The sequence below is a fragment of the Pinus tabuliformis genome, chromosome 7, assembly GCF_031772625.1.
Source record: "Pinus tabuliformis cultivar Carrire ecotype Pingquan chromosome 7, CPIR1, whole genome shotgun sequence".
Taxonomy (NCBI): domain Eukaryota; kingdom Viridiplantae; phylum Streptophyta; class Pinopsida; order Pinales; family Pinaceae; genus Pinus; species Pinus tabuliformis.
This window is the reverse complement of record NC_142293.1, coordinates 532,749,986-532,765,315: the sequence shown is the minus strand read 5'-3', so window position 1 is coordinate 532,765,315 and position 15,330 is coordinate 532,749,986. Positions and strand designations below refer to the sequence as shown.

General features: G+C 34.7%; 1 protein-coding gene across 1 annotated transcript; it reads right to left on the bottom strand.

Moving 5' to 3' along the window:
* Positions 1 to 12,614: 12,614 nt before the first annotated feature.
* On the bottom strand, positions 12,615 to 14,037 carry LOC149248403 (expansin-A10-like). Its single transcript, XM_089456040.1, has 3 exons — positions 13,905 to 14,037; positions 13,060 to 13,384; positions 12,615 to 12,927 (listed from the first exon to the last, which is right to left on the bottom strand). Exons 1-3 carry the CDS (start codon positions 14,035 to 14,037, stop codon positions 12,615 to 12,617), a joined length of 771 nt encoding a protein of 256 aa, XP_089312166.1.
* Positions 14,038 to 15,330: the final 1,293 nt, after the last annotated feature.

The following is a 15,330-nucleotide window of genomic DNA, read 5'->3' as shown; positions in this document are numbered from 1 at the left end:
TGGTTTCATAACTATATAAAATGTGCTCTAAATGCTATTTGTAATAAATCTTACTCATACCTTGGAAATTTTTTCACTTTTCGTCCATTAACCTTTGATCAGCTGCTCCCCGTTGATGTTTTTAGGTGCCTCATATCTTCAAAATAGGTCCTTGGTCACACCTGCATTTGATTTTCATGATCAGTTAACTAACATCTAACTGTTAGTGTTGAAAAACAGAGTGATGGCTGCGGAATCAGCTTCTAGCTGCGGAAACTAGGTTCATCTGCAGAAACTGACACAATGATCATATGACTGGATGGAGATGGATAAATAATGATTGAATGAATGAAAATGGCCATAAAAGGAATTTTATTGATGGAATGAGATGATGAAATGAAAATGAAATGAAGTGAAGTGAAATGAGGTGAAATGAAGTGAAGTGAGATGTCATGAAACTATGAATACAGTGAGAGAAGATTTTTTTTGGAAAATATAGGGCGTCAAGAGTTCTTGATTTTCGCCCTGTATTTTTTGTATAAGACTGCCAATCAGTGATTCATTTTCAGGCTTATACACATTTTTTTTTTAATTATTACTATAAAAATAGAAAAGAACAAAAGCTAGGCTGGTGGAGAAGAAGGATTCTTCTTCACCAGCCTTATTGCAGAACTATCTTGAAAGATTTTGACAAATTCCTCTTTTGAGAGTGGCTTATGGTGGATCCTTAATCTGTGGCCATTCACAATAAGAGGAGTTTGATGTTCATCAATGGTTTTGATTCTTACCACTCCAATGCTAAAGTTTTTGTTAATCTCATATGGCCCAAGCCAATGAGTCTGAAATTTTCCTTTAATATCTTTAAACTTGGAATCAAATAGCAATGCCCAATCTTCTTTTTGAAACTTTTTGTCCTTGATGTATTTTTCATGCCACTTAGCTCTTTGATATTGAACTAGATCAGTTCATAGGATTGCCTCTTCTCTGATCTCATCTAGCTCATTCAACTGCTCCATTCTATGCTTTTGGGCTTCTGATAGATCCATTCCCAACTGAACTGCCATCTTGAAAGTTTTGGCTTGGAACTCAATGGGGAGCAAGACTTCTTTGCCATAAACAAGTTCATAGGGAGAATGTCTTGTTGTATTTCTCCATGTAGTTCTGTAGGCCCACAAGGCTTCAGGAAGCCTTTCTGCCCAATCTCTTCTGTGTAGATGAACAGTCTTGGTGATGATGCCTTCAATAACTTTGTTTGTAGACTCCACTTGTCCATTTGCTTGCAGATGGTAAGGAGTAGATTTTCTGTGCTTGATTTTGTATTCTTCCATCAGCTTTTCCACTAGGTTGGATGTAAATTGACTTCCCTAATCTGTCACAATTTCTCTTGGAACACCAAAGTGAGTAAAAATATCCTCATAAAGAAAGCTAACAACTGAATGCTCAGTAGCAAAAAATAATGCTTTGGCTTCTACCCATTCAGTGACATAATCAGTACATACCAATATATACTTTCTTTGCTTAGATGGTGGGTTAATAGGTCCAATGAAATCTAAAGCCCATTTTTCAAAGGGTTTGATGAGTACCTGTGGTTGCATTGGCATTTCATTTGAAAGGGTAGGTTCCCTACTCTTTGGCAGCTGTCACACCTTTTAACATATTGTTTTGCATCTTTGAAGAGGGATGGCCAATAATATCCTAAAGAGAGGATTTTATAGGCTGTCCTTTTGTCAGAAAAGTGTCCGCTGCATGGTTCATCATGACATGCTTTGAGGATATCAGGTATTTCATCTTCCCTAACACATCTTCTGATCACAAGATCTAGCCCTGTTTTAAACAATTCGTTAGAAATCCATGAATATTTTGAACTTTCCTGAATAATCTTTCTTTTTTCACCAATAAATAAATGTGGAGGTAGTTTCCCTGTAACCGAATAGTTAGTTATATCTGCATACCAAGGGGTCTTTGTAGTTACTGCAAATAAATATTCATCAGAAAACGTATCCTCTACAGGAGAATCTTCTTTAGTATTTTGAATCCTAGACAAGAAATTAGCTACTGTATTTTGTTTCCCTGGTCTATTCAACACAGTAATATTGAATTCTTGTAAAAGTAAGAGCCACCTTGTAACTCTGCCATTAGTAATAGGTTTGTTCATTAGATATCTAATTGCAGAATGATCAGTATGAATAAAATTTTTATAACCTGTTATATAATGTCTGAACTTTTTGATTGCATGAACAACAACTAAGAACTCTTTTTTAGTTACAGTATAGTTCAACTCAGTGGGAGTTAAATTTTTATTGGTATAGTAAATGGCATAAGGAACTAAATCTTTTTGACCCAACACAGCTCCTAAAGCTGTATCTGAAGCATCTGTAGAAATATGGAAAGGAAGTTTCCAATTTGGTCCTCTCAAGATAGGCGCTTCAGATATTCTTGTTTTCAAAGTTTCAAACGTTGATTGGCAATCAGGATCCCATTTGAATTCACAGTCTTTTGTAAGCAGTTTGAAGAGTGGAGATGCTCTTTTAGTGAAGTTTTTTATAAATATTGTACAATATCCAGTAAATCCTAGAAAACTTCTAACATCTTTTTGACAATTTGGAATAGGCAATTTGGAGATGACTTCACTTTTGATGTATCAACTTTAATCCCATCCCTTGAAATATGATGTCCTAAAACAATACCTTCAGTAAACATCATAAAGCATTTTTCATGGCTTAATGAAAGGTTTGTCTCTTTACATCTTGTAAGGACTTTTTCCAAATTTTCTAATGCCTCTTTAAACCAATCACCATAAACTATAAAATCATCCATATATACCTCTACACAATCATGAATTAGATCAGAAAAAAATCCTAGTACTCCTCTTTGGAATGTTGCAGGTGCATTACATAATCCAAAAGGAAGCACTCGATAAGCAAAAGTTCCCCATGGACAGGTAAAAGTTGTCTTATCCTAATCCTCAGGTGCTACCTGAATTTGATTATAACCACTAAAACCATCCAGAAATGAAAAGTACTTTTTGCCTGCTAATGTATCTAATACTTGATCGATAAAGGGAAAAGGAAAGTGATCCTTCAAAGTTTCTTTGTTCAATTCCTTGTAATCAATGCATACCCTCCATTTACCATTCTTTTTGGGTACTATAACCGAAGGAGAAACCCATCGGCTATCTGAAATTTGATAAATGAAGTTTACATTGAGTAGTTTTTGGAGCTCTTCTTTCACTATATCCCTAAGATTTGGATTCATTCTTCTTTGAGGTTGTCTGATTGGTCTACTATTTTACTCGATATAGATATGATGGATGCAAGTCTTAGGGTCAATACCTTTCATATCAGTATACTCCCATGCAAAGGCATTAGAATGTTCTTGCAAGATTTTGGTTAGCTCTTCCTGTTGTGATTTTTCAAAGTTTTTCTTGATATTCAATGTTTTACCTAGAAGAATCTCAATGGCAGAAATACAAAACTCTTCCATAGAGTAAAGAGACATTTGTCTTGATGATAAGTACTCAATATCAGAATCTAACTGAAATTGTGTGTGGTCATATTCTGAAGATGTTTCAAAATTTTCTAATGTTTTCAAAATTTGACTATCTTCACTAATTTCAGAAATGGTAAAGACAGGTTGTATACTGTCCTCATCATCGACCCATTCATTGTCTCCTACTTATGTAACTGCTTTTGCTGGAGGATACAGATTGAATTTCTTTGTCGAACTACCATCAGAAATGTACATATCTCCAGATCTACAACTAGTGAAAGCATCAGCTGTGGCTAGCCAAGGTCTTCCTAAGATAAGTGGGTGCCCTCCTAAATTACTCTTGGGAGTCAAAATCATGAAATCTACTGGATATTCCCAAGAATCTAAGGAGACTGAAATATCTTCTAATACACCATCTAGTTTGATTATTGATCTATCTGCAAGTTGCAGTAAGGTGGGTGTAAAAAGAAGATTAGGAAGTTTAAGTTGTTCCATAGTCTGTCTACTCATAATGTTGATAGCAGGCCCTAAGTCAATCAAAGTGTTTGGAATTTCTATCCCATTTATATGGGTCTTGACAATTGGACTACCTGGATCTACATATTTCTGCATGGTAATTTTTCCCATCATGATATCTGCAATTTTTCCTACTAGGTGGATTCTTCTCAAGTATCTCTTGGTTTCCTTCCTGGTCTCTTAAGACTCAACTCCTTTATTGTTTTTGCTAGAATAGGAATCTCTCTAATGGCTTGTAGCAAGGGAATCTTGATACAAACATTCTTTAATTCATCTAGAAAATCATAGTCAGGCAACAAGATTGGTTTTTCCACCCCTTTGTCAATTTGTAATCTTTCAAGGAAAGGAGGTGTGGATGAAGATGGAGGTTGCTCAACTATAGGAGTTTTGGGGGTTGACTCTTTTTCTTTTTCTTTTTGAATGTTTGGGTTCTGAAGAGATGCTTCCTCGAAACCTTTATTGGTTTTAAGAGAATCCTCCTCAGAGGTATCTTGCTCTTGAACATCTATAGAAGGTTTTTCTAAAACTCTACCAGACCTAAGTTGTACATCATTGAGAGGAACAATCATATAGGTAGGAAATTGTTGTCCTTCTACCATGTAAGCATTCTGGGGATTTTTGTTATTGGGATTTGGCAATGGCTGGGCTGGTAGTTGACTTGTCTTTTGTTGAAATGGAAGCAAGAGTTGAGAATTTGGATTTTTTTGAGAAGGTTGTTGTTGTGGAAATGGTAATGAAAGTTGTGGGTTTTGATTTGGAATTTGTGGATTTTGTTGATTTTGAAAAGATGGAGGATATTGATAAAATTGAGAAAATCTCCCATAAGGATTTTGCATCCCTTGTGCCCATGATTGGTATGAATTTTGAGATTGGAGCCAAGGTTGTTGCCAAGAGTTCCAATCTGGTGGGAGCTAAAAGTTCATAGGATTGTTAAATCCTTGATTTTGTGGCCCCTGCCATGGTCTTCTTGAAACAAAACAAAGGAATTCTACTGAATTTGGATCTTCCTGAAAGACAGCTTTGAGCCCAGGAATTGAAGGACAATCCTTGGTCTCATGGCTTTCTGAGCAAATCACACATGTTTCTACAACTTTTGCATCCAAGGGACATTCCCTTAAAGCATGTTTCTTTCTACATTTTGGACAAAAGATGGCTAAGGCTTCGGCTTCTGCTTTCTGTTTGTTTTCTATTTTAAGGGTGTCTATTTGTTCACTAAGGCTCCCTAGAATATCAGTTTTGAACTCATCAAGCATATTGCCAATCTCTGCACTACTTACTGATCCAGTTGCAGATTTGTTTGCTCTAATAAGAGAAGGATCTTTAGGCCCTTTTCCAGTTTTAGATTTTCCCCTTGAGAGATGGACACATAGTTCTGTTATGTCATTGAGTGGAAGTTGGGAAATCTCCCTTCCCCATCATGTTTAAAATATCTATCCATTCATCTCTAATGGCTTTTAATAGAAGGGCTTTCAAGGCCTCCTCATCTAAATTACTCATTTTTTCTCTCTTTATGTTGTATTGAAATCTTTCAAGTAAATCCTCCAAGTTTTCATCTTCTTTTTGCATCATCTTGAATACCTCATCCTTATGATTGGTGGGCATGCAATAATCCAAGTATCTATCCAAAAAAATTTGTTTCATATCATTCCAAGTCCTAATAGATTGAGTGACTAATTCCATAAACCATTTCAAAGTAGCTCCTTTCAATGTTGAAGGAAACAATTTGAGTTTTTGAGAGTCTTCCATATAGTCATAAGTTCGGCACAAGACTTCAAACTCAAATAGAAATGTTTCAAGATCCTTACTTCGCAACCCATAAAAGTCTGGAAGGATAGATGGTGAAATGTTTTTCGTTTTTGTATGGGTTTCCTCATCGGCTATAGGGAATCCAAATGAGTTATCTCCATCCCTATTTCCCCCATTGTTACCTCTACCTCCTCCATTGTTTCCTCGTCCTCTACCTCGACCTCCTCCTCCAAATCAATTTACTACTTCCTCTGTCATGATAGTTTCCTTAGAGTTCTCAGAGTCCTCTGGTTCTTCTATTAATGGCGAACGAGGAAGAATTTCTCCCTCCTCTTCTTCAGGTGATTCTACTTTTTTTATTACAATATGTTCCCCTGTAGAAGTGAAGAAAAGTTCTTCTCCTAGGTCAGATTTAATGGATAGTGTGGGAGAGTCTCCTAATTCGATTGCTACCCCTAGAATTCCAGGAATTCTAAGGCCAGGAGTGTGATTCGGAGATGATGGAGGTGTATCTTGTCTATGCCTTGAAGTAGCTGGAGTTGTGAAAATCGAACTTTTGGCCCTAGCTATAAACCTTCCCCTAGAATCTCTTGCTCTATGCATGTCATTTTTTTACTTTTATTTTTTCAAGTCGGGCTAATAATTCTCTTTTTGATCTTCCAGGTCACTCTAAGTGCAAGAAGAGAGCATAATCAAGAAATTATTGAACTAACAACTCTCTTTTCTGATCCTCCAGATCACACTAGGTGCAAGAGGAGAGCATACTTCAAGAAGTTATCAATTTTTCCCTTCTTTTCTTTTAAGAGATTGGCTACCTAGTTACACTTCCCCGGCAATGGTGCCAAAATGTTTGGTCAATTTAGTGTGTCCTAAATTGCTACATTAATTATCAATCCGGGAGTCATAGACTAATGAAGTGTGGCACACTATATGTGCAAGACAGCCTCTTTCTTATCCTTTTGTCATTTTCAATTTTTATTTTGTTTTGGGGGTTTTTATCTTTGTTTATCTCCTAATATGAATGGAAATCCTATTCCTAAGTTTTAAGAATACTCTAGAAGGCAAGTATGGATATATATTTTAAGGCAATTATGTCCTCTATAATGATTTCCAAAACTTAACACTTAAGAGGGTCTTAAAACATACTAATGATGAAATTAATACTTGAACAAGAATAAAAATGTGCTGCTATTTACATCAAGAAAATAATGAACTACTGATCATGAAACCATTATCTCTGCTACTGTCTAAATACAAAAAAATGAATTAAGCTACTACACTCAAATAAATAAAAAAGTGCAATCTAGTAAAAGTAAAATCAATTCACATCATTCATAGTCCAATACCTCGCCAGGTAGTCTAAGCTATGGCTTTCGAAGATAATGTCAATGATATGAGCAAGTTGATGTCTAATTGTAGAAAAGTAAACCTAAAATCAAATCACATCATTCATAATCTGATTCCTCGCCAGTTAGTCTAAGCTATGGCTTTCAGAGATAATCGTCAATGATATGAGCAAGTTGATGTCTAATTGCAGAAAAGTAAAACTAAAATCAAATCACATCATTCATAATCCGATTCCTCGCCAGTTAGTCTAAGTTATGGCGTTCGGAGATAATCGTCAATGATATGAACAAGTTGATATCTAATTGCAAAAAAGTAAAACTAAAATCAAATCACATAAATCATGGTCTGATACCTCACCAAGTAGCCTAAGCTATGGCTTTCAGAGATAACATCAATGTCATGAGAAATATGATATCTAAACTAACTACTAAAGCAAGTGAACAAGAGTGGAATCAAAGCATAACTGGAATTAAAAAAAAAACTAAGAAAAGCAAAGTCAGCAGAGAGGTTAATTCCATGTCACTAGTTATTATGAAAATTGCATGAAAATACCAGGGCCTACTCTATCCTGAAACATACACACACTGATCAGCGTTAACAGCAATATACAAAGCTTGTAAAATCATAAACAAGAATGAAATGCTAATATCATAACAGATGAAATACATACACAGGTGGATAACTATGAAACATGTGCAATGGAAATAAGGAAACAATATGTAAAAACTGTACAACAACAAGGAAAATGAAACCTCATCGTACAGGGGCCCTTTGCACATCCTCAGTCAACAGGCTATCAATCCAAAATTATGTTCACACAATCATATAGAAACATAGTCTTCTTTATATATCAAAACAAAGGAAGAAATCCTCTCGTTACCACAGTGGAACTAGTGTCATGGCACAGTAACTTTAACAACAAAATTACATTTACAAAGACTTACTCTATGCGTATAGAAATGCGTTATTTATAACAAAAACTTCATAATTGTTTTCCTGTGAAACTATGTCAACAGAAGACACGTAAAAGACAATGTCCATGGATTTAGAATAATGGTTGCCGAGATTATTAAATCTATCCACTGTGGCTATTAGATTCGCATCGTGGGGTAGTCTACAGCTGTCAGCATGTCCCCAGTGATCTAGGAATGACCACGAATCCTTCACGTGCTTGAAGACGGATTCTTGTTGCTGTAGGATTCCTCTGTCTGACCACCGCTTGACCACCTTTGACCATGGCTTTCCTTGATGAATCTAGCTGAACCAATAGGACCTGATCCATGTCCAAGTCATTCCTGATCTACCCACATGTCTCGTTTTTCTTGATGACACCTACAACCTAGAGTTTAACAAAAACAACTTCGGAAAGTTGAATTAGCAGCAGAAAGTGGCTGCATTCCGCAGCTCATGAGAAAAATCTAAGTCAAATAGCAAACACAAAAACATATTCAGAAAACCACTTAAGGTCCCTTTTTAGAATCAATATGCAATGATTTTGATAGCTTATGAGGTTCTAGGTGAGGGGAAAATGTCTAGGAAAGTGTGTAGGAGATATGTAGTTTCAAGACTCAACATCTCCCTTAAAATCGGAGCCCGGACTGATGTGCTCCTCGTTTTCTTCTTTTTCCCCTTGTTCATCCTCTGATGGAGGAAGAGTTGACTTTGCCTCTGCTTCTTTCACTTTCTTCGACGGGTCTTCTGGTTCCTCTTGGGTTCCAATGGCATCTGTCTTTACCCTAGAGGAAGAACCCTCTTTTGGAACTTCTTTGGCTTTTGGTTTAGGCTGGGGCTTCACCAATGGCCCTGAATTTTTCTTCTCAGTTGGTTTTGGGACTACCTTGCCCTTTTTTATTTCTTTCCATCCTTGATCTGCTGTTGTTTTTATAGAGGGCCAATGTCCCATAAATTGTCCTGCCAACCCTCTGTCAGCCAGAGCTAGGGCGATTTTTATCGGTTGGTCTTCTGGCAAGGCGATCTCAGGAATTTCCTCCAAGTTTTTGATGAATTTCAGGACCTCTGGAACCAAACGTTTCTTCCCTTTCTGTGAGAAAAATCTTCTGAATGCTTCTTATGAAGAGATTGGTGGGGAGGGAGAAGGCTCCCCACCCCTAGACGCACTCATGGCGGTGGTTACGCTCCTCTGCGATCGCAAAACCCAGATGCGGACGTTGCACCAGCAGCAGCACTGGCCGGAGGAGGGAGGCAGAGCCCGATTGCGGGATGCCGGGAAGGATTGAGAGCCCAGCAGCAAAGGCTGCTAGGCAGGGGACCTGCGGAGGGCTGCAGGGGCGCGGGAGCTCCAGTTCAAAACGCGCGTGCAGATCACCCTGAAACTCAGCGCTGCCCTCCAATTTCATTCGAAGTGAAATATCGTATTAAATATAGGCTTGATCTAAAGTGGTCATTGTATTAAATATAAAGTTTTGTCTTAAAATATTTTTGTCTGAAAATTCTTTTGTCTTAAATATAAAGTTTTGTCTTAAAATAATTTTGTCTGAAATCGTTTTTGTCTTAAAATAATTTTGTCTTAAACTATTTTTGTCTTAAATATAAAGTTTTGTCTTTAAATTTTTGTCTCAAACTACTTTTGTCTTAAATATAAAGTTTTGTCTCAAAATATTTTCGTTTAAAATATTTTTGTCTTAAATATAAAGTTTTGTCTTCAAATATTTTTGTCTCAAACTACTTTTGTCTTAAACTATTTTTGTCTTAAATATAAAGTTTTGTCTTAAAATATTTTTGTCTCAACCTATTTTTGTCTTAAACTCTATATTTAAGACAAATCAACTGATATTAATTTTTAATGTAAAATAACTAAAATAAAAAATGAATTTTTGAGACAAAAGATTTCTTTTGTCTTAAAAAAATGTCTCAAAAGTGCCCTTGGTGTAGTAGTGTGTTTAAACCTTATACTTTTAAAAAATATTTGAACATCAAATTTAAATAAATTATTGAAGATCTATATGAACTACATTATGTCTATATCAACTTTATATATATCTATATATTGAAAAAATGTTAAAATGAAATATCTTAATGTTATATATAATAAAATATTCATGCATACTTGAAAATATATTAATAACAATTTTTTTTAATGTGTAGTGATAAAATGTATTAATTTTTATGTTATGTAAACTATTTTAAATACAATTTAAAATATAGCATTTAAATGTATAATTTAAACAATGAAAAATTACGCATTGTATTTTACACTCTAAAAAAATTTTGCATTTCAAAAATTTGATCCCGCTACACTCATATTAAACCAATACTTAAAATAAACCTATACAATACTAATTATAACCAATAATCCAATATATTTGGTCAACAAAATCATCACAGGTTATATTAATTATTAATTATCTCTTTAATGGATTTTGTTAGAAAGGGACTAATTATTGTTCTATTAGTTATCTATTTAATGGATTTTGTTAGAAAGGGACTAATTATTATATTATTGTGTTGACAACTAGTGTCACGAACGACGAGCAGCTAGTTATTGGTAGTTAGAGATACAAGTTTAGAATGATATGCAGAATCATCTTATATTTAACGAATCTTGTTAAAACAGGAAAATAACCTCAATTGCATTAAAATAATCATCAATTCAATCATAATAAACCAGTTATAACCGAAATGTGACAAGCTTACGATTAAAATGAAACTCATTCAGGGAAACATACAACTGCTGAAACTATTTCGATAAGGAAATCCGAGAATACCTACCAGGAAAAGTCTGGATACCTAAGGATAGAACCTCAGGATATCTTCGTTGTCCCTCTTCTATAATTTTGCACAAGCTAGTTAGTACCAACATTCTGCCTCATTTGACTGTCAGTGGCAACTTCCCTTCCTCTATTATAACATTGTTTTTCTTTTGAAGGAAAACCATGGCCGAATCTAGCAGATCCCATTCCAGGAACACCACGAAGGCTCTTGACAGCTAGTGAAATAGGTTGCTTGGCTGAGATTTGTCTGTCAACATAATTTGTAACTCTAGATTCAATTGGCTTTCTAGTTCGATTCGATACGATAGTTTCCTATGCAATTGAAATAGAAAAACACACCCTTCATTTTGTAAATATTTATTGCTTCATTCATATTCATATATCCATGTGAATCAAAACACTCTTGTGAAGCCATAGACTATTCTGTAACAGTGAGGGGAGCTTATTGCTTAACCCACAGAGCCACTCAAAGTGGTACTCTCACTGTGCTCGGAATGGCAGATACCTGAAGCAATGGAGTGATGGCCAGTTGAGTGAGACGAGCATGCCTGCAGTCCAACAGTCCAGCAATCTAATGGGGTCTAGGTGTGTGCAGTCGTAGGGGAGGAGGACGGGGAATCCAGCAATAATTGAGTGACAAATCGAAAAGATGAAGATGAAATAACAAAAGGACAGTGAATTGAAACGGTAGATAGTAGATGAAAGTAGATGTTGTTGTCACAGGTGGTGAAGACAAGAAGAATTAGTGGAAGACAAAGGATGGTTAAGGAAGAGTGAAGTGGGTAGTACATGTGGTGAAGAAGGAAAATGTGGTGAGGGAGAAGGAAATGGGAAAAGATAAATGGTTAAGCTCTATGTTAGGTTATTGTGAAAATAATAATGTATCAATTTAATTGAAAAGAAAAAGATAAAAAATATACGATGGTGTGAGATAAATTTCAAATATATATTTAATTATTTTTAATAATTTAATTACTACTTTAAACACTTTATTCTAAAATATAATATAATTAACTGCAATGATTAATTTTTAATCAAATTATTTATAAAAAATAATAATTACTTATATGCCCACTTTTATATATATGTTTTCATAATATTTGTTATTTTTTATAATATACATGTTTTCATTTTTGAAGAATTATATGCCCACTTTTATATATATGTTTTCATAATATTTGTTATTTTTTATAATATACATGTTTTCATTTTTGAAGGGCTTCTTTAGATAACTAAAACATCTTTAGATAACTAAAACGTCAATAGGTTACGTACAGGAATTGCATTAAACACATAAAAAAAATTAAAACGAAATAAAAAACATAGATTTTCAAGACAACAAAGTATTTAATCCAATTATTTTTTTTCTTTAAAAAATATTACATAATAATCAACTGTTTTTAATATTTTAAAGAGCATAAGATAAACATCATCTAAAACATTTTAACCTTCATTAAAAGCAAATTATAAGCCGTTAAAGCAGAATTCAACGAATAGGAATTATAAAACATGGCAAGAGAACTCAAAAGATAGGAATAATGCAAATATCACAAACAAATAACATGAGAGGCCGAGGAGAGGAAATTAACTTTCTGCGGGCTAAGCTTCTCCACAGCCACATAGACATTCTACGAAAACTCGCTATGTTAAATGGTACAGTTTATAACCAACCCGATTTACAGTGATAATATGAGAGGATCAGTACGGGAAACGTTGATGCTTGCAACCATCAACATTTTATTAGAACAATGCTCTGAATTCGATCAGAAATGTTTGACCAAATCGCCAAATAGCAGCGAACGCCATTCATTTAAACTGTTCAGACGCAGCGAATGTTTGTCCAAATTTCCAATCAGCTGGGGCGACATTGTACATGGTGAGCGTTTTTCCACTGCTTATGGTCACTCTGAAAGATAAACTCTGTCCATTCAGATAAGAATTGCTTTGCCAGTTCGCTCCCCAGTTTCTCTTCATGGGTTCCCATTCGGTACTGTTTGACCCTTTTATCCACGCTGCCTTCACGTCACCTCTTCCCCCAACATTACTTAACAAAACCAGCTCAAAGTAGTCATGCCCATTTATTGTGAACTGTATTCCTCCCTTCTTCTTGCATGGGACCCTGCATCGATTCCGTCAAAATCACGCAGTTCAATTATAATATATATGACAGATCTAATCGAAAAACGCACCATGGAAATTTCATAATTGAAAGTGTGTGCATTGGGGTAATAGTAAATTATGAACTATATACCTTCTGTAGAGAACAGGCACAATGCCGGCCTTGTATTGAGCAATCTGCAAGAAGGCAGGCTGTGACATGTCGAAATGCTGAAGGGGTACATTGCACCACCCTCCATTGTCATTGGGCAACGCGTTATTCGGCGGGCAGAAATTGGTTGCAGTGACGATAATCGATCTGTTTCCACGGAGACACCATTGAGGGACTTTAGAGGCGTCACACTTAATCTGAAAGCATGCTCCACAAATCTGGCCATCATTGAACAAAGCAGTACTTAGGGCAGCAGTGTTGGTGCCATATCCATTGCTATACAAATTCCCATACCCACATGCACCTCCTGCGATACAAGCAGATGATCAATTTGTAATTAGATGGTAAAATTCTTTTTTGTTTTATTCTAATTACTTATTCCTTTTATGTTTATTTTTCTGTTTCTAATTTGTACATCAATTTTTGACCATTTGGTAGCTAGGTTTTTTATTGAATAGATTTTAGTACTTCTTACAATCTCTATTTCTATCTCCTACTAAGGGTAGGAGGAGGGCCGTTACTCTGTTGACCTGACATGTGGCACTAACTGGTTCCCACATGACATTTACATGGCTACGCCCTACCTTATTTTTTAAACTTTTTATTGAATTGACTCTTTAATCCATCTCAACACTATTTATTTATTTTCCTGGTTAGATCAATTCTTTGTATGCTTGTCCCAAATGATAAATTCCAGTGGTGAGTTCAAAAAATTGGATATTTGATTATTTCAAAAGAATTTGTTTTCGAAAATTAAAAAATATACAGTAACGAGTATAATCACGAAGGACCATGTCAAGGAATTTTTAATATTAAGACTCACTCACCCATTGTTTGAGATGCATCGCTCCCACCATAAAAGGTAGCATGAGCAGCAGTCCATCCTGCAACATTCATTGTGAGAGATCGCAGCATGATAAGCATAATTAATGCTGTTGCACCTAATACCCTCAATGCCATTGCAATTGAATTACAGTATTATTCTATGAATCAGATAGACTACTCCCTGATTGCTCACTGGTGTTTGAATAGTTTGATTCAAGCTCACATTTATAGAGAAATTTTGGAGTGGTCTAATGAAAGCCCGGTCTCCGTAGCTTCAGGTGTAAATGTACAGCGATCCTATTACAATATATTCACGTTGAGTATGGATGCGATTGACGTAAAAGTGAAACCAGTATTTTAAAGGACAGTTTTCTCCTATTTTGAAGCTTCATCGACGCCTTCAATTGCAAATTGTGTGTTTGTATATGGAATCAATTTAAAAGCGACAAATTCCAGCCGGCGCTTATCTTCGTTCTCTTAAACATTCTAGAAATCTTTCAACCGTCGCTAAATAGTATTCTCAATAATTGTACGATGACGGCGGCCTAGGAGATCTTCAGCAAAAACATAGCGCCAATTTTTTTGTATTTTTAATTTCTAGTGGATATCGTGAAAAAACCTACTTTAACATAGACGCTCAATGACAGCTAAGGATTTCATGTTATTATGATATATTTGAAAACACAAATCCAACCACAAGAGGATTTTATAATATTCGACTTTGAAATTAAAATTTTCTTCGCATAATAATAATAATATAAATTCACCATTTTATATAGCACTTTTTTATTTGTGAAATGTATCCTAGATAAAGACTCTCTTTAATAGCTTTGTTGCTTCTTTCATTTGTTAAAAGTGAATATATCCTATCCATTTTTGAGGATGTGAAGATATACTTCTAAAAAATGAACAGAATTTATTTAAATCAAATTATATTAAAAATAAATAAATTAAATTCTAAATACGTTTAAATATAAAATTTTAATGATTGAATAACCGTAGAAAATGGGAAGACTATTGAGAATATATTTATATATAACCTAATTAAGCTTTATAGATAGCAAATCTAATAAGTGGTATCAACCCAATAAGATGATGGTTTATATTATTGGGAAAAAATAACTTTTATTTGTTTTAGTTGTGATGGTTGGTTTATATATAAAGGAGTTTTTTATTATTGTTGATGATGGTTTATATTATTGAGAAAATATAACTTTTATTTGTTTTAGTTGTGATGGTTGGTTTATATAAAAAGGAGTTTGTTATTATTGTTTAAGAGTTGTTAAGATTTAGATATTTTTATATAAGTGTGTGGTTGAGATATTTTTTCAACTAGGTGATTGTATGGTTAAGATAAAATTTTATCTTAAATCAATACTTGTTACATACTATGTGATGTTTAAATTATGTGATGTTTAATAGAATAGA